This window comes from Balaenoptera borealis (genome assembly GCF_965194805.1).
Source record: "Balaenoptera borealis genome assembly, chromosome: 7".
Classification (NCBI taxonomy): domain Eukaryota; kingdom Metazoa; phylum Chordata; class Mammalia; order Artiodactyla; family Balaenopteridae; genus Balaenoptera; species Balaenoptera borealis.
The window spans coordinates 23,586,019-23,607,436 of record NC_138864.1 but is presented as its reverse complement, the minus strand read 5'-3'; the positions used below and the strand labels follow the sequence as shown (position 1 = coordinate 23,607,436).

Sequence of the window (21,418 nt, the reverse complement as noted above, 5' to 3'; positions counted from 1 at the left end):
ATAAACTACTCAAAAGCTGTAGGTTTCCACTCATCTCTCTTCTATAAAATGTAGTAAGTAATTTCACTGTGAGATGTATGAATATATGTAGAAGATGAGGTCACTGCATGTGTTTTGTAGACAGATATATCTATACAAATATAACGGTATGTTTATACATATTTGTATACTACATACTTGTGTACATACAGTTAAAACGCCAATCATTCTTTTGCTGCATTATTTATTAAGCACTGGGGGAAGGAAAGATGTAGAGTAAATCTAATCAGCCTCTGCAAGCTGTCAAATAAATAAAACTACATAAATAATTAACTAGCCCTTGGCTTAAGGACAGTTTTGATGCTAACAGTTCATATTTTTAAAAATCTAGTCAGTCATTAGTATCTTAACGTCATCAGTGAGCCTTTTAATTTATTAAAAACTAGGGCAAATTAACTCTATATAAACTATAAGCTTCCTCTCATCCTGGTTGAAAATCAGAAGATATATATTAGTAAAAAAGAAAAAAATTGAAAATTAATAGATCTGAATTCAATTGTTATCTTGTTTCTGTATGTATTCCACCCTGCTTTAACTCACCTGGATTGTGAGCTGTCAAGGAAAGATGTAATTAGCTGACGCCTCCCATCTTTGTTGAAAACCAGGGCCTTACCACTGGTCAAGACACCACAGCCAAAGCTGACTTCAGCACCACGGATAGAGTAAAAGTTATGGTAAGAGGAGAGCCTGGAACTGCCAAAGCTTTCAGAAATAAACATTGGGAATGTCTGGGATGCCATCTCACAAGCTGGGCCAGAAAATCCAGGGTCACACCTGAAAAAGAAACCATGATATTAAATCTTAAACTGTTGGCCCTTTCAGGGATTCCTTTATCTACTTTGGGGATTAGGAAGTCCAGAGGCCAGGACTGGATTGAATGGTAAGCAAGGCTCATTCGTCTTTGGAGAATACTGAATGTGAAGACTTGATATGGGAGAAGTAATTGTAAATATCCCAAAAGAATACAGCCTTTGCACAGTCCTGCTGTAAAAAAAAGCTTATGATTAAAACAATAATTCAGCACTCACCTTCAACCAATGTCAGTAATTTATCTGCAAATGCATCTATGCTTGTGCACATTTCCAATTTAAAATCTTTATAAAAGGTATATTATATGTATATAATTTTATTCACAATGATGTTCATTAAATTTGTAAAAGAAACAACATAAACAAAATACTTCTATAAGATATCTAGAATAAATTTCCTTTAAGAACACATGTAAAAATACACATTATGTTTTTGACAGTAATTACTGGAAATATTTGGAAAAGATTGGAAACTAGATTGGCATTATAAAGGGAATGTATACACCCTTGACCTAGATAGATGGATGTCCTTAGCAGAACTGTGTTGTCTCTCAGTGGAATTCCACATTAGCGGTGCTTCAAGAAAAAGAAACACACACACACACACACACACACACACACACACCAGCCTGCCTGCTGCCATGTAAGGATGTGCTGTATTTATGTTAGCTGACTAGAATATATATGGAGCTCCCTGAGTCTTCTATCAGTGAGAAAACTCATCACAGATGACTTAATAATTGAATATCAGAAACTTTCTATATTTTAAGGAGTTTTCTCATCAGGAATTAGTTTCAAATTCTTTATTTTTACTGCACTATTTCTTTCTCACTATATTTACTATGTTTCCCATTATAAAATTAAATTGGTGTCTTTTTGGGTGGGTGGCAGGGTTCTCATCTAAGCATTCAAAACTTTCTAAAATTTGAAGCAAGTCTTTTATTTTTATTTATTTATTTTTAATTTTTAATTTTTTATTGAAGTACAGTTGATTTATAATGTGTTAGTTTCTGGTATACAGCAAAGTGATTCAGTTATACATACGTATATTCTTTTTCATATTCTTTTCCATTATGGTTTATTACAAGATATTGAATATAGCTCCCTGTGTTATACAATAGGTCCTTGTTGTTTATCTATTATATATATAGTAGTGTGTATCTGCTAATTCCAAACTCCTAATTTATCCTTCTACCACCCCTTTTCCCCTTTGGTAACCATAAGTTTGTTTTCTATGTCTGTGAGTCTGTGAAACAAGCCTTTTATAAAGCAAGTGTACCAATGAAGTGATATTATGGCACAACTCATAAGGTTACTTCTTTAGCACTAGTGCAGAAACTGGGATCTATGCTGGCCTCACAGAGGGTCCATGGAGTGTGTGAATGTCCTGAAATCAAATGCCAAATTTTATGTGTATTGGATATTCTTGGGGGGGTTTATAGTTATCACCATTTTATCAAAAAGGTTGCACCCTAAAATGCCAAGAACTACTGTAGCATGAAGTTGAGGTTGTCTTGGCGTTAGGGATGGGAGTGGGAAAGAAAACCAATATTTACAGAGCAGGTAAATAAGCCTCAAACAGTTCACTTCTTTCACATGTTACCCCCTTGACTTAGGCCAACTCTGAAGAGCCAAGCAGTTTCTAAAAAGGATAAAAAGTCAGCTAAAGAGGACACATTTTAACATTCGAAAACAATATAGTTTACCATGGCCACAAATTGGAATTAATGTCCCCCAATAACACTATCTATTGCCAGAGTGCTTTTCAGGGCAAATGCGTATCTGTGTATTAAATGCGTCTTCTTCAGCCTACTGACTGGGGGAAACTGGTGATCATTTAAAGAAGACTCACACTGGAGTCAGTTCCCATTTTGAAAGTATACTTTTAAACAAAAGTTACATAATTGGGATAAAATGCTGGTAAGGATTCCACTCATATACATTTATAATACCTTTGTAGCCTTTATTTTGCAGCAAAATTGTAGGCTGGCACACACGGGGGATTTCAGGAATGACCAGAGGCTCTTCTGATTCCAAATATGTCCCCTACTGGTTCATCTACCCACCCTTAAATGCGGCATTATGGTCACCCTGCATGTCAGGGAAAAAGGCTCCATTGTTAAGACACATGGATAACACTTGTGTAGGAAGGTTTCTAATACTCTCTGTCCTTCTCACTAGCATCTCTAACAGAAATGAGCTTAACAGGATAATAAGTTGTCAGTTTAGAAGATCAGGCCTGGGGATTGTACACAGGCAAGAAAGTGTTAGAAAGCAGGAAAGGTGGAATCCTGTTAGCAAACAATGGTAGTGACTAAGGGAGCGAAATGGGGAGAAAAAGAGCTGCAGAGGCCAAATTCAAGGATCTGTTTAAAGGAAATAAGTGGTTTTGAATATGAATTATGTTTCTGTGGAATTCTGCTCAAAATTGAAAGGTGTATATTGCTGGAAAAAGAGGTAGTGGCCAAACTTTTAGCCCAGTCGCAAATGAACAAAGCCAATGAATATTACATCAAACTTTGTCACAAATAGGGAAAAAACTAAAGCTCCAACTGGTGACAATATTTTGCAAAACCTCAGCAGGAAGGAAAGGCCATTATTATTCAGGATAACGTAGAGTATCAAAAAAAAAAGATGCCCAAAAGGCATAAAACTGCCATTCAGATTTCTGTTTGCATCCATCGTGGGTGACACAGATAGTTGCCTAACAAAATCATTTAATGCTAACAGAGACATTGTACACAAAATAATGAAGTACAAAGTATAACTGTTATAATTATAGATAGGTATTTTAGAAATAGCACTTTCTATTTTCATTAATAAAAGCAGTTGTCATTTTAGATAATTTGTTTTCAAAACTTTACAGGACAACTTCAGGAATTACAAAAATGTCTGGCTTCTCTGTGTTAATTTTATTTGAAATGCACTAAACAAGAGAATGATCTGGTTATGGATAATGAATGAAGATAAACTTGAGGCAAACACCAGCTGATGTTTCATAGATCTAACGAGTCAGTGTTTCTGGGCGGGAGCAGGTGGTTTTATTAAAAAGGGCAGAGATGCTTATTCTATTTTGAGATACAAGTGGGAACTTTTCAATTCTTTACGTACATTTCCATTATAAACATTTCCATTGGGCAGAGCGATATCTCTGTTAACCAAATTCATTGAAATACAGTTAAAAAGTTAACCTGAGGCTCAAGATGGCAGAGTGAGAGGACGTGGAGCTCACCTCCCCCCGCCCACAAACACATCAAAAATATACCTACATGTGGAACAATTCTCATGGAAAACTAACCGGAAACCGGCAGAAGAACTTCTATACAGCCAAGGCTGCAAAGAAAGATGGCCATGTAACCAGGTAGGTTGGGAAAAAAAGGCATCAGTTTGGGACCTGTACCTCTGGGAGGGGTCTAAGAGGAAAGGAAGGACTGCGTGGTTGGACCCTCACCCTGGGAAGTGAGCCACAGGCTGGGCGTCCCAGTCCTGGGGTCCTACATGGAGGAGACAAGCCCCCGTGGCTGCTGGGAGAACAGCTGGGGCAGACAGTAGGGCTGGAGAAGCCTAGACTTCACTCGCAAGGAACACGCGGGTGCTGGCTTGCCAACAGACAGGGCAGAGCAAGCTCTGGACCAGCAGCTGCTACCTCGCCGTGCTCCCCAATCCCGGCTAGGTGAACAGTCTGGTCCTGCCCACTCCACATCACAGCTTGGCATTGGATCTAGAGCTGCCAGGTCCTGGGAGAAAACTTGATATAGGGGCACAGGAGCAGCCAGGGGGCCTGGGGTTTGGGTGGGGCAGTGCAGCTTACTCTGGCAGCACCATGAAAGCAGCACAGACCCCTGATGGCAGTGCAGCTGCTGAAGCCCCTGCGACTGGCTCCCAGCCAAGCAAATGCTCCAGCCCTGCCCACTCCGTGCCACAGCCTGGTGCTCGATCTGGGGAAGACAGGTCCTGGGAGAAAACTCGATCTAGGGACAAAGAGGAGGTTTGGGGGCTTGGGGTGTGGTCCACATGGGGCGGTGGCAGCCATTGTTGGCGCTTACACACCCCAGAAGCAACCCAGACCTCTTGATGGCAGCTCAGCTGCTTCAATTCCAGCAACCATAAGCACCGACCCCCAGTCCCAGCTGAGCAAACTCTCTGGCTCCGCTCACTCCATGCCACAACGTTGCACTAGATCTAGGAAATGACAACAGGCAAAGGATGCAATCTTGGGTTGCATCTGAGCAGAGCTGCAGATACCTACACAAGCAGCACATCAGACTTCTGTAAGCGCAGTAGCCTCCCTTACTTCAGCACTCTCCTCCACTGGGGCAAAGGCCCCAGTGCCAGGAGAAGGCATAACGCACACTTAAATGGAACAGAGCCAGCTGGAGCCCAACCCTCAGGTCTTCCCCTCCAGCAACTGTGGAGCAGACCCCACCCCTGACATGGCTCCAACACTCATGGAGCAGAGAGGAAGTCCTGCCTCACACCTTGCACAGGCTCTATCTCCTCCAGCATCAGCCACACCCCCTATCAAGGTGATAGTGGCCAGCAGACCCTGAGGAAAGACGTGGCTGGCATCCACGTCAAATCCAGTCCTCACACCAAAGACACTGGGCACATGCAGTCTACATGGGGATGCTCTCACATAAAAACACCCCCTTAGGCTTCCCTGGTGGCTCAGTGGTTAAGAATCCACCTGTCAATGCAGGGGACACAGGTTTGAGCCCTGGTCCGGGATGATCCCACGTCACGGAGCAACTAAGCCCGTGCACCATGACTACTGAGCCCGCGTGCCACAACTACTGAAACCTGCACACCTAGAGCCTGTGCTCCACAAGAAGAGAAGCCACCACAATGAGAAGCCTGCGCACTGCAACGAAGAGTAGCTCCCACTCACTGCAACTAGAGAAAGCCCAGGCAGAGCAATGAAAACCCAGTGCAGCCAAAAAACAAAAAACAAAAAAAACCCTTCAAGGCCACAATAGATAACTGTTTCACCTAAATTCATAAAGACAGAGAAAGTTAAGTAAAATGAAAAGGCAGAGTAACTAGTCCCAATTGAAAGAGCAAGAGAAAACCCCTGAAAAAATAATGGAACAGAGATAACTGGTCTGCCAGACACAGATTCAAAAATTTGGTAATAGGGACTTCCCTGGTGGTCCAGTGGTTAAGACTCTGCGCTTCCAATGTAGAGGGCGTGGATTCGATCCCTGGTCATGGAACTAAGATCCAACGTGCCACGTGGCACGGCCAAAAACAATTTATAAAAGACAAGAAAATTCTTAAAAGTCAAATCACAACTCTCACGTTGTGCATTTAAAAAAAAAGTTGGTAATATAAATGCTAACTGAATTAAGAAAGACTATCAATATAAATGCAGATCATCTTAACGAGGAACTAGAAACTATAGAGATGACCCAATCAAAAACAGATAATTCAATTTCTGAGATAAAAAAACACTCTAGAAGCAATGAATAGCCAAATAAATAATACAGAAGAATGCATAAATGGTCTGGAAGATAGAATAAAGGAAATTAATCAGAACAGCAGACAGAAAAACAAATGAAAAAAATGAAAGCAACATATGAGATCTATGGGATAATATAAAACATGCCAACATATGCATAATGGGTTCCAGAAGGAGAAGAGAGAAAGAAGGAGATCAAAAATGTATTTGAAGAAATTATGGCTGAAAACTTCCCCACCCTAAAGAAGGAAACATATTCAGGTGCAGGAAGCACAGAGGGTCCCAAACAAGATGAACCCAAAGAGACCCACACTAAGACATATAATAAAAATGGCAAAAGTTGAAGATAGAGAATTCTAAAGGCAGCAAGAGAAAAACAGTCATACACAGGGGAAACACTATAAGGCTTCGGCTGATTTCTCTGCAGAAACTTTTCAGGCCAGAAGGGAGTGGCATGGTATATTCAAAGTCCTGAAAGGGAGAATCTGCAACCTAGGATACTCCACCCAGCAAGATTATCATTTTAAACAGAAGGAGAGACAAAGAACTTCTCAGAGAAGCAAAAACTAAAAGAATTCAGCAATACTAAACCTACCCTAAAATAAATGTTGAAGGGTCTCCTCTAAATGGAAAAAGAAGCAAGAACCTATAGGAAAGGGAAAATCCCAATAGGAAAGGAAAATATATAGTAAGGACTGAAGATCATTTAAATAAACCAGTATGTAGATTAAAAAACAGAAAAATTATAAAAGCAACCATAATTACAATAAACAGTAGTTTATTGGGATAAGCATGAAGATGTAAAAAATGACAGCCAAAACACAAAATGTGGGTGAGGAGAGTAAAAAATATAGGTTTTTTAGAATGTATTTGAACTTAAATTATCAGTTTTATCAGTTTAAAGCAAGTAGATATAATTATGGGTCAACATATATGAACCCACAAATAAAACATATAAAAGAGATACACAAAAATCAAAAAGAAAGAAATTCAAGCTTACTACAAAAGAAAATCATCAAGCTACAATAGGAAAAACAAAAAGAAAAAGAAATGAACATAGAAGAACTATAAAAACAATTGGAAAACAAGAAATAAAATGGCAATAAGTACATACCTATCAATAATTTTGGAGAGGATGTGGAGAAAAGGGAACTCTCGTACACTTTTGGTGGGAATATAAATTGGTGCAGCTACTTGGAAAAGAGTATGGAGGTTCCTTAAAAAACTAAAAACAGAACTACCATATGATCCAACAATTCCACTCCTGGGTATATATCTGGTAAAAACAAAAACTCTAATTCGAAAAGATACGTGCACCCCAATGTTCATAGCAGTACTATTTATAATAGCCAAGATATAGAAGCAACCCAAGTGCCCATTAACAGATGGTTTACATTAGAGGATGTGGTATATATAATATATAAAATGGACTATTACTCAGCCATAAAGAAGAATGAAATGCTGCTGCCATTTGCAGCAATGTGAATGGACCTAGAGAATATTATGCTTTTTGAAATAAGTCAGAAAGAGAAAAACAAATACTATATGATATCACTTATATGTGGAATCTAAAAAATAATACAAATTAATGTATATAGCAAAACAGAAACAGATTCACAGACACAGAAAACAAACTTGTGGTTATGGAAGGGGAGAGGGAGAGGAGAGAAACAAATTAGCGGTAGGGGATTAACAGATACAAACTACTATATATAAAATAGATAAGCAACAAAGATTTACTGTATAGCACAGGGAAGTATATAACCTATAAAGAAATATAACCTGCAAAAATACTAAATCACTATGATGTACACCTGAAACTAACACAATATTGTAAAGCAAGTATACTTCAATTAAATAACAAAGTTAACCCGACACTCTAATCTCAGTGGTGACCAATGTCTTGCCTCATACATATAATTTCTAAATGATCAGGCTCAAAGCACTTTTATGATTTTTCCATTAATTACTTATTTAACTGGCTAATTAATTAATGACTCTTTTTTGTTTCAAGGACAAGAAGAGAGACTAGATGATCCATTGTTGAAAACTTATCTGTGTAACAAAGACTGTGGTTTCAGTAATTCTCAGGATATCTTATAATTAAATATTATAGGGGAATGACATAATGACTATCCATTCTTGCTATAAATAAATATAATGCAATGCTCTGATGGTGACTAGATATTAAACTGTTTATGTGTAATTTCATACTTCATTTTCTACATCATTATTATATAAAATTCTTTACATATCATTTTGAAGACTCAAAAGATTTTCAAAAGTAAGCAAGATTTGAAGTTACATTTAAAGATGAATTTTCTTATCAAATCTGTTAATTTGGCCTACTCCAGTTTCCTTGAACATTGGGTCTATGGGTCATTATTGATTTTTATAATTCATTTACAAAGCATGCCAGGAATTAACATATGACTCATGAACACTAGACCAAGTTTATGGGGAAATACCATATTGAAGAAACTAAAGATGGAAAAGGCAGCCATCAAGCTATGAAGAATTCAAATTTGTTCACAAATTTACATGAAGTATGCTACGTTTGTTCACAATTTAGCCTAATAGAAAATTTATTTATTAAGCAACTTCCACTTACAAAATACATTTAATATTCTATTACACTTAAATTCCATTTGGAGTATGCTACTTTGTCTTGCAAAGACCTTAAAAGCCTAAAAAGGAAATTAAAACAAACTAATATGACCCGTGGTTTCAGTATATAAAGCACATATCATAAAAGAGAAGTATAGATATTACTCAGAACTGCTTACTTGCAACCATGTCGAGTGCACTGTCCTCTGCCAGAACAGAATTTGAGACACGATGGACCAACATAAACTGCAGGGCAAAAGAGAGCATGTGAAAGATGGCAAAATCACTGGAAAGACGACCAGGAACACCATCAGCATGTGAAACAATTTTGTGAAGCAATACCCATGAAACCTCGTTCCTTGTATGTATGTTGTGCACAGGAATCCAGATGACATATAGAGTGCTGCATGACAAGGTAAGTGCTTAGTTACAAATCTGCCAGAACTCTTTTAACCTAAATAATCCTTTCAAGATTTTAATCTTTCATAGCAGAGAAAGCATATGATTTGGGTTCCTTAATGGAGTCTCTTCAGCTAACATGATTTCAGGCAGAATATTAGTGCTTGTTTTGAACTCTCCACAAAGTTTATATTCTTCAGGTGGAAATAAAGAATTTAGAAAGGATCAATTTGATATATCAAAAAATAAATAGATTGTAATTTAATTTAAAAAACTATAATTTCATTTTCATCTGAGGAAAATCTATACCACTGCAGATGATTGTTATATGTATTTCTAAACATTAATTCATCCTTCCTGAAGTGGGGAGTTAAAATCTGTGATTGAGCATAAAGTCTTCTCTATAACGCAGACCTTTTTTTAAATGGTGGGCTTGACTGATAATGATATTACAAACCTAAATTCTAACCTTGGGAATGCTGAGAAAAGGGCCCCTGACTGTCGAATGGCAGGTTCTGAGATACTCAGACTCAAATACATTTAAAGATATTAAACCTTTTGATAATCAGTACAATCAGTAACACACTAAATAGTGTGAAAGTGGGACAAACCAATGAGGAATTAGAGACGCAATGGTTACTGAGACCTCACGTATTCAATTTCAGGCATAAACAAATTTACTATTCATTATCATTTTCTTCTCTGTCTTGTAATCACATCAAAAGAGTTAAGCAATTTTATTTTTAAAAAAAACTTTCCTGTGGTCTATGCTTCTACAAGCATTTAATTCCTGGAAGTCAATTAACAGGTGCAGCTGTTAGGGAAATGAGAGCTAATGAGATGCAAAGCAGGCCAGTGGAAAAACTCTTCCTCAAGGAAACTGTTGGTTTAGGAAGAGATTAGATAGCAGGCTCAGTTGTTCAAAAGGTATTGGTTTTAGGTGTCAAAAAACCCTGGATTCGAATTCTGGCTTCACCTGGGAAACTGTGGATAAGTGATTTATCCTGTCTAAGCCTCGGTGTCCCTATTCTTTAAAGTGGGATAATACTCCTTGAGGAAAGAATAAACTAAATGTTTCATGCCTGGAAACTGGCACCATATGTTTATGATCATCTCACACTGGAGTCAAGTATCCTTCGCCACCTTCCTGCCCCACCTGCTTTGCTGGCTCCATTGGACACCGAGTGCTGAGGGATCAGAAAGGGGCTTCATCCTTCTTTAACATGGAAGAGTGTATGGATTGTTTTACAAGCCCTCTTGATTTTATGGCTGCTGTAGGATTTGCTCTAAGCCCTGTAAGCGGTTCATTGTATTCTGTGGGGCTGCCCTATAGTGTACCAATGTCATACATCAAAAAGTCCCCATCATTAAAAAAACTCAACAGTAGAATAAGATTTTCCAAGTCAATGAAAAAACTGGAAATAATAATTTTGTTGTCATCTTTCCCTGCTAATGATGAAGTCATTAGGACTTGCAGTATGAGTAAATTTACAGGCTCTGTTTTTCTAAGAGTGTGGAAAAGATAGTTTTCTTCACTATTATCATTAATGCAATCAAGTTTAAAAAATTAAAAAGTGGTAATAAACATACTGGGCTCTAGGATCTTCCATTTTGCTAAGAATTTCAGGATAATTTCCAATATTGATCTATTTTTTTTCTGTTTGTTTTCTTTGATATAATTCTGAAATTCCATAATGAAATGGAGGAGACTTCAAGGGTTCTTTGGCAAGTTGACACACATTTCCCTTGGGAAGGAGTGACAGTGTGTCCTCCTCTTGCCTTTCGAAGAAACCAGAGAGCAGGTTCTGCTTCTGCGAAAGCCTCACGTATAGAATAATATCAGAATTTAAGAGATTCTGCCTCTAGTTCTGAATTCGACCCTCACTCCTAACCATGCCTAGTCCATGTATTTTTATCTTTTCTCATTCTACTCAAAGCTTGATGTTGGGAACTCAGGATGTTATAGCAAACACTTTCTGACTTAGAATCATGTTGTATTAGCCTTCTTTAGGAAATTTAGATATTCTTTTCACAGGCTTATATGACTTCATTTGTGCTCTTAGTTTCCTTATATGCTTTATTTCATTATTGATTTTCCAATTTCTTTTATGATTTTTTAAAGTAATCTAAGTTCATTATAGGACCATTGAAAAGTATGACAGCAGGAAAATGTCATCCATATCCCATAATCCAGAGGCACATACTCATTCCCTAGAGCTAATTAACAGGTGTAGTAATTCAAATACTATGCAAAATAGTCTACCAATGGAGAAATTCCATTTTAACAAATTCATCCTTAGACATTTTTGCAAATACACTATGTTTGTGTCCATATGTTTATATCCATACAGCTCATATGGTCTTTGAATTCTGGGTCTTTTATTGGTCTTCTTTGAATACAGATTGTTTAAAAAATTTACATTGGCTCATCAGCAAATTATCTTGCCTGAAGTTACTCCTGAGTTTCAAGAATGTAAAACTTCTTGAATTATGTATCAATTTTTAAATTTTCAAAAATAAAAATATTATTGAGAGATGGAAAATCAGCATGAAACAACGGCGTAGGCTTTTCCTACTTTATAAAATGGACACAAGTCAGTGGCTATACTACTAAATTTGCCTAAGTATTGATATTTTGTCCTTCCTTCCTTCCCTCTACTTCATTGTAGTATAACTCTTCAGTCAGATTTATATACTCTCTGAAAATAGGGAATCTATGAATCTGTCTGTAATGAGAATTATTAAAAGAGTTGGCTATTAATAAAAAATATAAGAAATTTATGGTCATGCACTCCAATAGATTAAATATTATCTTTTCTCATGTGCACTTGTCATAAGTGATATTGGCTTTAATGTAATGCAACATTATTTATCAACAATTCACTTAAAAATTAAAGATAACATAGGATATTTTATGCATTTCTGAATTTTCCTTTTATACTGTTTTCTGAAAAAGAGGTAAAAGTTTCACTTCAGAAGTTTCATTTTAGAGATGATGTTTCCTGATGTGTGGTGTCTGCATCTACAGGAGAAGCATTCCAGATGTTGTGGTAGTTACTAAGAGAAGAATGGGTCTTATTTTAATACATGCAGGATGGTATGTATGTTAATTTTGTATAAAACATTCAGGGAAAATGTTAGGATATCCCTTGTCATCAACTGCAAGTCTGAGTTTCACGACTTTATGCATTTTAAAATAATGTATGTTGAAACATTCTAGCCTCTAATATTGCTGACTCCACTGTCTTTTTTTCTGATTGTGCATCCCTGGGCTTCTAACGGAATGCAAAGGAGAAAGGGAAGAAAGGGCATTTAATGAATCGCGAGACCATGACTTAGAAGGGTGATTAAGTCTGTGCAGATGAACAAAAGCACAGAAAGATGCTACATCAATGGCATGTGATTATGACAGACATAAACTAACCATTATCAATTGCCCACATGTTTCCAAGGATCGGTCCTGTTTGTCTCCAGCAAATTCTGGTATCCCGGGTTAGTGCTGCGTTAGGAAGGGGAATCGTTATTCGGTTCCATCTGCAAGAAATTTAGCACAAAAGAGCTTCTTAGCACAAAACAGCTTCACATCCATGTTCACATCTTTTGAATCTATTTTACATGCTTTTGATGTTCTAGTCTCTGTATGCTTGAGATAGCACTTAAGTTTGGTAATGAACTCTTTAAATTCACCTGTGGAGTTTGTTGATCTATTTATCTAGTACTTATCCTGTAAAGTGGCAAGTATTTTACATAGTCATCTTTAATTCTCTTAACAGTCCTTAAGGGGGGTCAATCATTGTCCTTAATTTACGTGGAAAGAAGTGGAAAGTTAGAGTAAATAGCATTACACAAGTATCAATAGCCGGCAGAACCAGGATTTGAGCCCAGGTTCAATTCCAAAGCTTGACTTTCTTCCACTTGTGTACGCTGCATCTTTTCTTAAGTAAGTATTTTGGCAATAAGCCTTTTGGCAGTAACTGTAGGGTCACCGTATAGAATTTAAATTTATGTAATCCAAAATATAAAAGCCAAATACCTAAAGAATGAATGACTCTATAAATTGTGATCTTGCATTAGATTTACCAAAGTTACTGTCTTTTTTAAAAATGAGATCACTACTAAATCAGCTGAAAAAGAGAAGGCAGCTTCCTTACCTATTATGCCAAAAACACTAATCTCAGGCTTACTCATCGACTTTGAGCCTGCAACATGGATTCTGATCTCTTGCTACGTTAGAATGCACTCACCCACTGTAGTTTTCCGAGGAGTAGATCGTGCTGTGGGGAAGGTGGGGTCCGGCACAGATCTCAGGCAAACATTCAGTGTGGAGCAGGGACCAGGAACGCCCATGGTTGGTAGAAAACTCTAAGCTGACACTGATAACACCAGACCAAGCACAACAAAAAAGAGGGAAAGATAACAAATGAAATGAAATGACTCATCTCTGGCAAGGTACATTAAACATCTGTAGAACTATTGTAAAAATTTTTAAGATGCTGTTTCCAAAGTGATTGTTTTCCCCTCTACTGAAGTCTGACCAGCTTTCAAAGGGCAAGCAGTTAAATTACTGCTATAGAAACAAAATATGTTTTAAAGACAACAAATGGGAACTTGAGTTTGTGCTCCTGAATCTGATAGATGACAAGGCAATTACCATGTCTCACACTGCCGTTTCATCCTGTGAATGTCAGACTGACAAAATCCTTAGAAAGGACAAGGGCAACACTTCAGCAAGTGAAACCGAGAAGTCATAGCTCTTGAAGTGCTAATTGATTTCCGTGCCTATTATTATGGGGCCACTAACCAACTAGGGTCAAGCTTTTCTTTGGTTGTTTCTTCTGCTCTCTCAGCAATCTGTCGGAATGGATGGCTGCCACAGCTCCTCCAAACACCTCTGATACCTAAGACCAAGCTCTTAGAATAAAGCCATTTCTAATCAAAATCTATCTAATCATACTCTACATATTAATTGAAGAACTTTTTTCTTCCTTTGAGGGAAAGTGTGTATTTTGTTAATGGATATTTTATTAAAAATTCAGCTGAAAACCTACTGAGAAGTTGCTCTGATTTAATAGCCAAGTCCATGTGTTCATTGTTAATTTGTCCACAGGCGCACAGAATGCGGCTTCCTACCTGTTCCCAGGTTGCTGTGTTCCACATCCCAGATTAATGGAAAACTGTATCATGTGAGACATTGTAGAAGGGAGAACAGGTAAGACGTGGAAAAAATCTATGGCCCAGACATTCCTATTATGTCCTTGATGGTTCTTTTGTCTGAGACAAAATCTGGTAGCAGGAGTCTGAAGTTCAGGATTGATGACTACAGAAACCAAAGATGGAACCTTCAAAACAAAGGAAACCAAAATCACTCATAACCTTCCCTACGGCAGTCTGTGAATTCTCCTAAATTCAATCTTGCAATTACTATATACATAACTGCCATTGATTAAGCACCAAGCAATGTTCTGTATATTCCATTTGTTATTTCATGTAGAAGATGCTGTCCTCATGGGGCACTCATTTTAGTCACTCAGAATTCTTCCTTTGCAGAGACCTGGAACTCCCTGTGTGTGACTGATCAGGCCCTCTCTACCTGAAGATAAACTGGTTTAAGGTCTTTAAAAGTTATCAAAGCATAGGTATCCATTTTATCTACCTTAGCACAAGATAAAGGCAACTTGACATTTACATTTCATCATCAGTCTTCTTTAAAGCGTACTGTATAATATGAACTCTTTGCCAAACTAGGTATTCTGAAAATAGGACTCTAAGCAGAAACAGCCAGAGCAAAGAGTTAATCCACGATAACGGACGTATTGATTTGGTCTGAGGCATGCAGCTGACCAGGGCAGGTGTAACCCTACCTAGTCACAGCTGGAAGAGTGGTCCATTATGAAATCCCAAATGGTATAACTTGGGTGACCATAGCGTGTGGAGTGTACTGGACACTTTCTTTGGTTGTTGCCTATTCTAGCCTTGATGTTTATCTCCTGTCTTCCTAACTGAAGCTATGAGATGCTAGAGGCTGGCTGTGTTCAAGCTTTTTAAAGTCCCGAAGGTGCCATCAACGTGGAGGGAAGGCTAACTAATAATGAATGTGTGAGTGTACTCTCAGCACAAATACATCTACTATTAGAAAAGGATAATTTTATACCTTATGATAAGCATCACATAATTTTGAAGACGTTTGTAAATAACCAGAGCCAACATCTGTCCTAAATCCAAAGGGCAAATCTCTGGATCCAAAGACTCAATCTCTGGCTCAAATTATCAAAGAAAAAAGCAAAGGTAATAACAATCTGTACTTTTACAATGTCTTCTGCCTAGGAAACCTCAAATGCTAAATTAATACTCACTATGCCTGATGCCAAGTCTGTGAAGCTGCATAGTTAGAGCCACTTTTAGGGCTTTCTTAGGGACGAGAATAATTGTCAGAGTACTGGGCTCCTCCTTATTGTCTCTAATGGGCTGTAGTTCACTCTTCCTGATAAAACCTCACTTTTTCTTTATATCAGGAAAAAAAATGAATGCTAGAATAATGTCCATGTCACTGTTTCAAAGAAATGTGGCAACTTTCTGGGCTGCCAGAAGAGAGATTTATCCTCTAGCACGGCATCTAGCATGGTCTTCATGGTTTTGACCTGTACTGGGGTGGGGCCATCTGACACACAGATTGGCATGGGTACCTTATATGAGGAATAGGAAAGGGTATCCAGTGTAATGTGCTCTTTTCTTCCTTCAGTCTTTGCATACAGGATGATATCATTCTCATGAGACTCTCCAGGGTCACAAATCCCTCCTGCACAAAAAATTTTAAGTGTTAGTACCAACTTGCATCCATTAACATGTAAAACATAGTGTTAAATTTCAGGATAAAAAATAATTATGAAACCCAGATGTCACTTAAGAATGATCCTACACAAAGGTAACCAGACCCAAAGAAAAAATTTATGAAGATAGTTCAGATAGGCCATGCTAAAGATCAAAGACTTGACATTTGTGAAGGCCAAAGTAACTATTTACTTAATGAGATTACTCAAATAATAGTCTGCAACAAACTGTGACTACCTGTCCGTATTTTAATTCTCATTAAAGAAGTGTGCTCTGCTTTTTAATAAACCATTACTTCCTTATATTTGAGGTCTTTACGGCCAAAGTTCAGAACCTATTGATTATGGTTTTAAAAAAATTGTGGTGACTCACTGAATCAAGGATTTGTGAAGCAGTGTGTTACTTAAACTGTTGTATGTAGTCTTTAATATTTTAGCACATATTAGGTATTTGCTTTTTTTTTTTTTTTTTAGTACTTAGGAAAATTTTTTTTTTTAACATCTTTATTGGGGTATGTGTATTTTAGATGCAGTTCATTTTACATTTTTCATTTTTACTTTTGGTACTTCATTTGATTCTTGGAAGGTATATAGAGTAGTTTACTCCCTATTACACTACTTTATAGTCATATGAAATGATATAAAGTTAGAACTGAGAGGTAGTTAAGATCATCCTGATGATGCAACTGAATAACAGAGCAAGTACCTGAAACTGAAGATAATTTAACCAGTTGGTGGAAGAGCCAGGAGTTGATGTTATGTCTTAGCCTTTGACCTTCTATTCTACCACATTCTGCCAATAATCCTTATTACTGCTGGCTTCTATCAATTGTCTGCTTAACCTGGATTTTAAAGGATTACATGTCTAACCAGAAACCTCTCCCCACCCACCATTATCCTTCATAACAGCACCAAACATAATAGCAGGAGTGGCGATATGTACATGGATTTCCTGGCAAATATACTACCCCTAAGGTCCAAAATTTATAATATTAACTTTTTATTATCTTTCAAAAAAATCCTCTTCCAGTTCTTCTTAAATCAACCACCATCAATGTTAATTTTTATCTACAGGCAATTTTTGTTGCTAATACTCTACGGTGACAAAAATGCAACTTCAAAAACTCTAGAATAAAGTTACCCTTTAAGAGTTAATCTAGTAAAATCAATAAATAATGCCTGAGACTCACCATCTGTATAAAAAAATAAAGTATCAATTATTGCAAGTGCCTGGCTTAAACTCGATCTGGGTAACTGGGGTCTGGTCCTGGGGAGAAATTACTGAAATGTGATGTTAAGTAAGAAAGCTAGAACCTGACCAGTACAAGAAAGACCATGATAACAGAAGTAACTTGGATGGTGGTATTTGTGAAATCTGGCATGTTACATCTGTCAGACATATGTAACTTGGTATATAATAAGTATTTACTGAGTTAAGTAATCTGAACTGAGAATAGAGAAGCCAGATATAAGGATAATGTAGACCTCATCCTAAAAGATGTTTATTGTTCAACGGCAGCAACCTGTCGAGAAAAAGCTCATGATTTTGACAACTGATATCATATTTTTAGCATTTCATTACACACTTTAAGATTATAGTAAATATAGCAAGTAAAGCCATTCAAAATGACAGTGTGGCGGGCGGGGGAGAGGTGGGGGAAAGACCTCCATGAAAATTAAATTCTCTTCTTTAAAATGTAACTTTTAAGAATTGACTATTGAGCCCATATTAAAGACTTACCAAAAAAGAACAAAAAAAGGTGAAAGGTCACAGGCAGTGTGGGTTTAAAGCACCACATCCAGAGACACAGGAACTGAACCATCAATTCTCTCTAATTTCATTAAAATTAGTTCCCTGTAAATCCTCTCTGCTCTCTCAAGAACAGTTCGTGAACTGCACCTGAGTTTCAGAGAGAACAGAAACCCACGTGGGAGGCTCATCCAGCCCAGAATGACAGAAGAAGAAAGTCCAAAAGGAGCCAAGACTTTAAAATGATGACAGACTTTATCTGAAAGATCCCTCTTGGGGCAATTTATCAGTTCTGTGAAGTTTCAGTGACAGCAGCTCCTACAGAAAGACACGGATTCTTCTTCAGCTTCATTCACTTTGATGTATTGTGGAAAGGTATGACTCAAAGGGCGTTTTGTACAGCAATTAAGGTACAGAAAATTTCAATAGAAACTAGATGGACAGTTAGTTTTAAAGTATTTTAAATCCTGTGTTAAGGAGATTTAAGACACTTATTTATATTAAGAAAGTGATTTTTTTTTTTATTGACTATGTGCGGGACATTGGGCCTGAAGGGGAGATAAGCCCTGACCTCAAAAAGTTTGTAATTTAGCAAGTAACTAATACACATGTCTAATATACACGAAACAATGATGATTAGCAGTAAACTGTGTCGTGCTGCCGTAACTGCAGTCAAAACTCAGAGAAAAGAGATACAAGTGTAGGCTAAAAGAGCTGGGTATACAGGAGATGCTAAGTAAATATCTGTTGAAGGAATAATAAAACAAACAAAAAAACCCAAATGAATGATGTATATTACGTTATTTTTGTCATGTTCACTGCATTCTGGCTCTAAGAACAGTGCTGGATACTAGTCCTCAAATAATTTGTGTTGTATAAATGAAAATGTGTGAATGAAGGAAATAGACCTTGAACCAAACTTTGAAAGTTGAGCAAATTTTCCAGAAATGGTAGTCACAGCAGACTGATATGAACCAAAGGATGAAACCAGGAAGGACACGTAGGCAGTGTCTAAGAAGAAAGGAGTGTGATCTGGTCTAGATTAACAATCAGTCACTGATTTTCCTAAGGCACCATACTTAGTGAGGGGTTACTTATAAACTGTCTATCGTATCTTAAATCTCTTCCCATATTGTTTTCTTTTCTATCAGCTACCAAAGTTTTGAAGTCTTTTCTGTAGAATCCAGTCTTATCCTACCTTATCCTACTGTCATCCTGTCCTAGCGTAGCCTAGCCTAGCCTACCCTATCCTATCCTAAAAACACCTTTGCTGGATTCTGCTTTCTCCTCAAGGTCAGACCCCATTTCTTTCCTTGTGTTTACTGGTGAACTTCCTGAAAGAGCAGTTCTCAGTCAGTGCCACGTCTCCACTTCTTTTAACTCTATGCTCTTTGGCTTCCCAGGCACCACACCATGGGGAGTCACAGGTGGGCTCTCAGCCCTGTCCTGGATGACCTCTGTCTCTGTGGCCTTCCTACACTGGGGATCACCTCCCTGTCATCCCACCCATGAACCACTCTCTTCCTTTCCCTCTTTAGCATAGAACCACGTCTTCCTCCTGCATTTCCTCATGCCCTTTTCTCAGCATCCTTTGTCTACTCCTTTTCCTTCTACCTATACTTAGGTGAGGGTTCTCCTTAAGGAGTTTTCATGTCCTTTGCTTACTCTGTCTCCTGCTTGGGAGAACACAGCAACTTTAGTGGCTCCGGTTATCACCTGTATGCTGACAACTTTCAAATCCGATTCAGTCCCTGAGTAGAATTTCTGCCTTCGTATGGCCTTTCAGAACCCTCAACCTCAACAAATCTAATATCAAAATCCTCTCCTGCACACTTGCTCTTTATTGTGATCAGACTTATTTTTGACATTTCCTATTTTGGGAAATGGCACCATTCTTCCAAACACCCAGGAGAGAAATGTGCCCTCTCAAGACTGTTCTCATAGTCCCTAGTCAGTTGGGTGTGAACTTTGGTTGGTTCCTTCTCCAGTTATTCTATCTCTGTCCCCTCCTGTACATTATTGCCACCATCATTGCCATAATTCCTTTGTTGCTTGGACCAGCGCAATAGCTTCCCTAACTTAGGGTTGCCAGCTAAAATACATTGCATGACCAATACTTATACAAAAAATTATTCGCTGTTTATCTGAAATTTAAATTTAAATAAGTCTCCCCCACCACTCACTAAATCTGGCAACCCTATCCTACCTGGTCTTCTATCCTCTAATTTCTGATTATTTCAGTCTTTCCTTCACACTATGCCAGAATTATCTTTCTAAAACAAAGATGAGAATATATTATAGAACTGACAGAAATCATCTGATGGCTCCATGTTGCCTAGAGTAAGAGAATCCAAATTCCTCAGTATGACGTTAAAGAAAGTCACTCACTACTCTGGTTTCAGTTCACTTTTCTAGTTCCAGCTTATGTCTTTCCTTTCAACTATACTGGGAAAATCACCCAGCCCCAAACATGTCATATACCTTTATACTTGTGCTTTTTCTCAAAATGCTGGCTTAGCTTGAACCTTCAAGGCCAGTTCAAATACCATCTCCTTCGCGAAACTCTACCCTAATCCCTCCACTACAATACCCAGAGCTTCCTCTGCACTTCCATAACATTTTCATTCCATTACAGCCCAACTGCAATCTCTTTTATAGTTAAGTGTTACTTGTGGGCAAGGGCTCTTAAGTAATTTTTATACATAAAAAAACCAAAGATATATTGAGTCTTAAGTATTTATTACACACCATTTTGAAGGCTTTGCATGTATTAACTCATTGATCAGCAACTCTGCGATTTAGGTATCATTATTTTCCCCAGTTGTAGTCTCTATATATGCTAGCTCAGTGCTCTACATTCAACAGGAACTCATTAATTTTTTCAATCGGATGGAGATGCTTTTATTTGGGATAAGGTACTTTGGGTCTATTCAAGTGAATGTTTTCCTCAGAGTCAATATAATTTTAAATGATTCATTAATAATCTGCTTTGTTCTAGAAAGAATTAAAGATGACTTAATCTCTTATATAAAGATGACAATCTCTTATATAAAGGCATCGAATGGTTTGATTTACCGTAATTTACTACTAAAAAATGAAGAATTCAAATATATTTTGTGAAAAATGAAAAAAAGGGAAAATACTTAAATTAGACGGGCATATTAAATATTTATTACAATTTGCCAGGGGGTGAGGGCGGTTCTTAAAGTTTCCCAGGAATCACTCTTAATAAAATGAGAGCCAGTTTGAATTCTAATTATTTAAAGGAATTGAGGTCTGGGTCTTTAAATATACAACTCATTTCAGAGTTAAGGTGAGGATATCCTTATGGCAGGAAGATTACATTATTGTATTTTATATCCACAACTTCCCTGTTACCAAACAGATCATTATTGAAAATGAGGTAGCATCACACAGGCAACGTATTTGAGAGCATGATACAATCTGAAGTTTGCTTTGCCACTCTGAGCTGTAGGAGGTGAGGAATGTGAGAGAAATAATAGCCACTGCAGAAGCCTAAACTTGGAAG

The 21,418-nt window shown here is 37.6% G+C and overlaps 1 protein-coding gene across 3 annotated transcripts in view; it reads right to left on the bottom strand.

The window, feature by feature from the left end:
- RELN (reelin) overlaps positions 1-21,418 on the bottom strand; it is a 529,312-nt gene that overhangs the window by 162,363 nt on the left and 345,531 nt on the right. For all 3 annotated transcript variants that reach the window (XM_082399695.1, XM_082399693.1, XM_082399694.1), the window contains exons 13-18: positions 15,996-16,108; positions 14,443-14,651; positions 13,557-13,685; positions 12,737-12,846; positions 9,093-9,159; positions 580-813 (exon numbers count right to left, since the gene is read on the bottom strand). In XM_082399695.1, the coding sequence (XP_082255821.1) occupies positions 580-813; positions 9,093-9,159; positions 12,737-12,846; positions 13,557-13,685; positions 14,443-14,651; positions 15,996-16,108 (862 nt within the window). The remainder of the gene's footprint in view (positions 1-579; positions 814-9,092; positions 9,160-12,736; positions 12,847-13,556; positions 13,686-14,442; positions 14,652-15,995; positions 16,109-21,418) is intronic.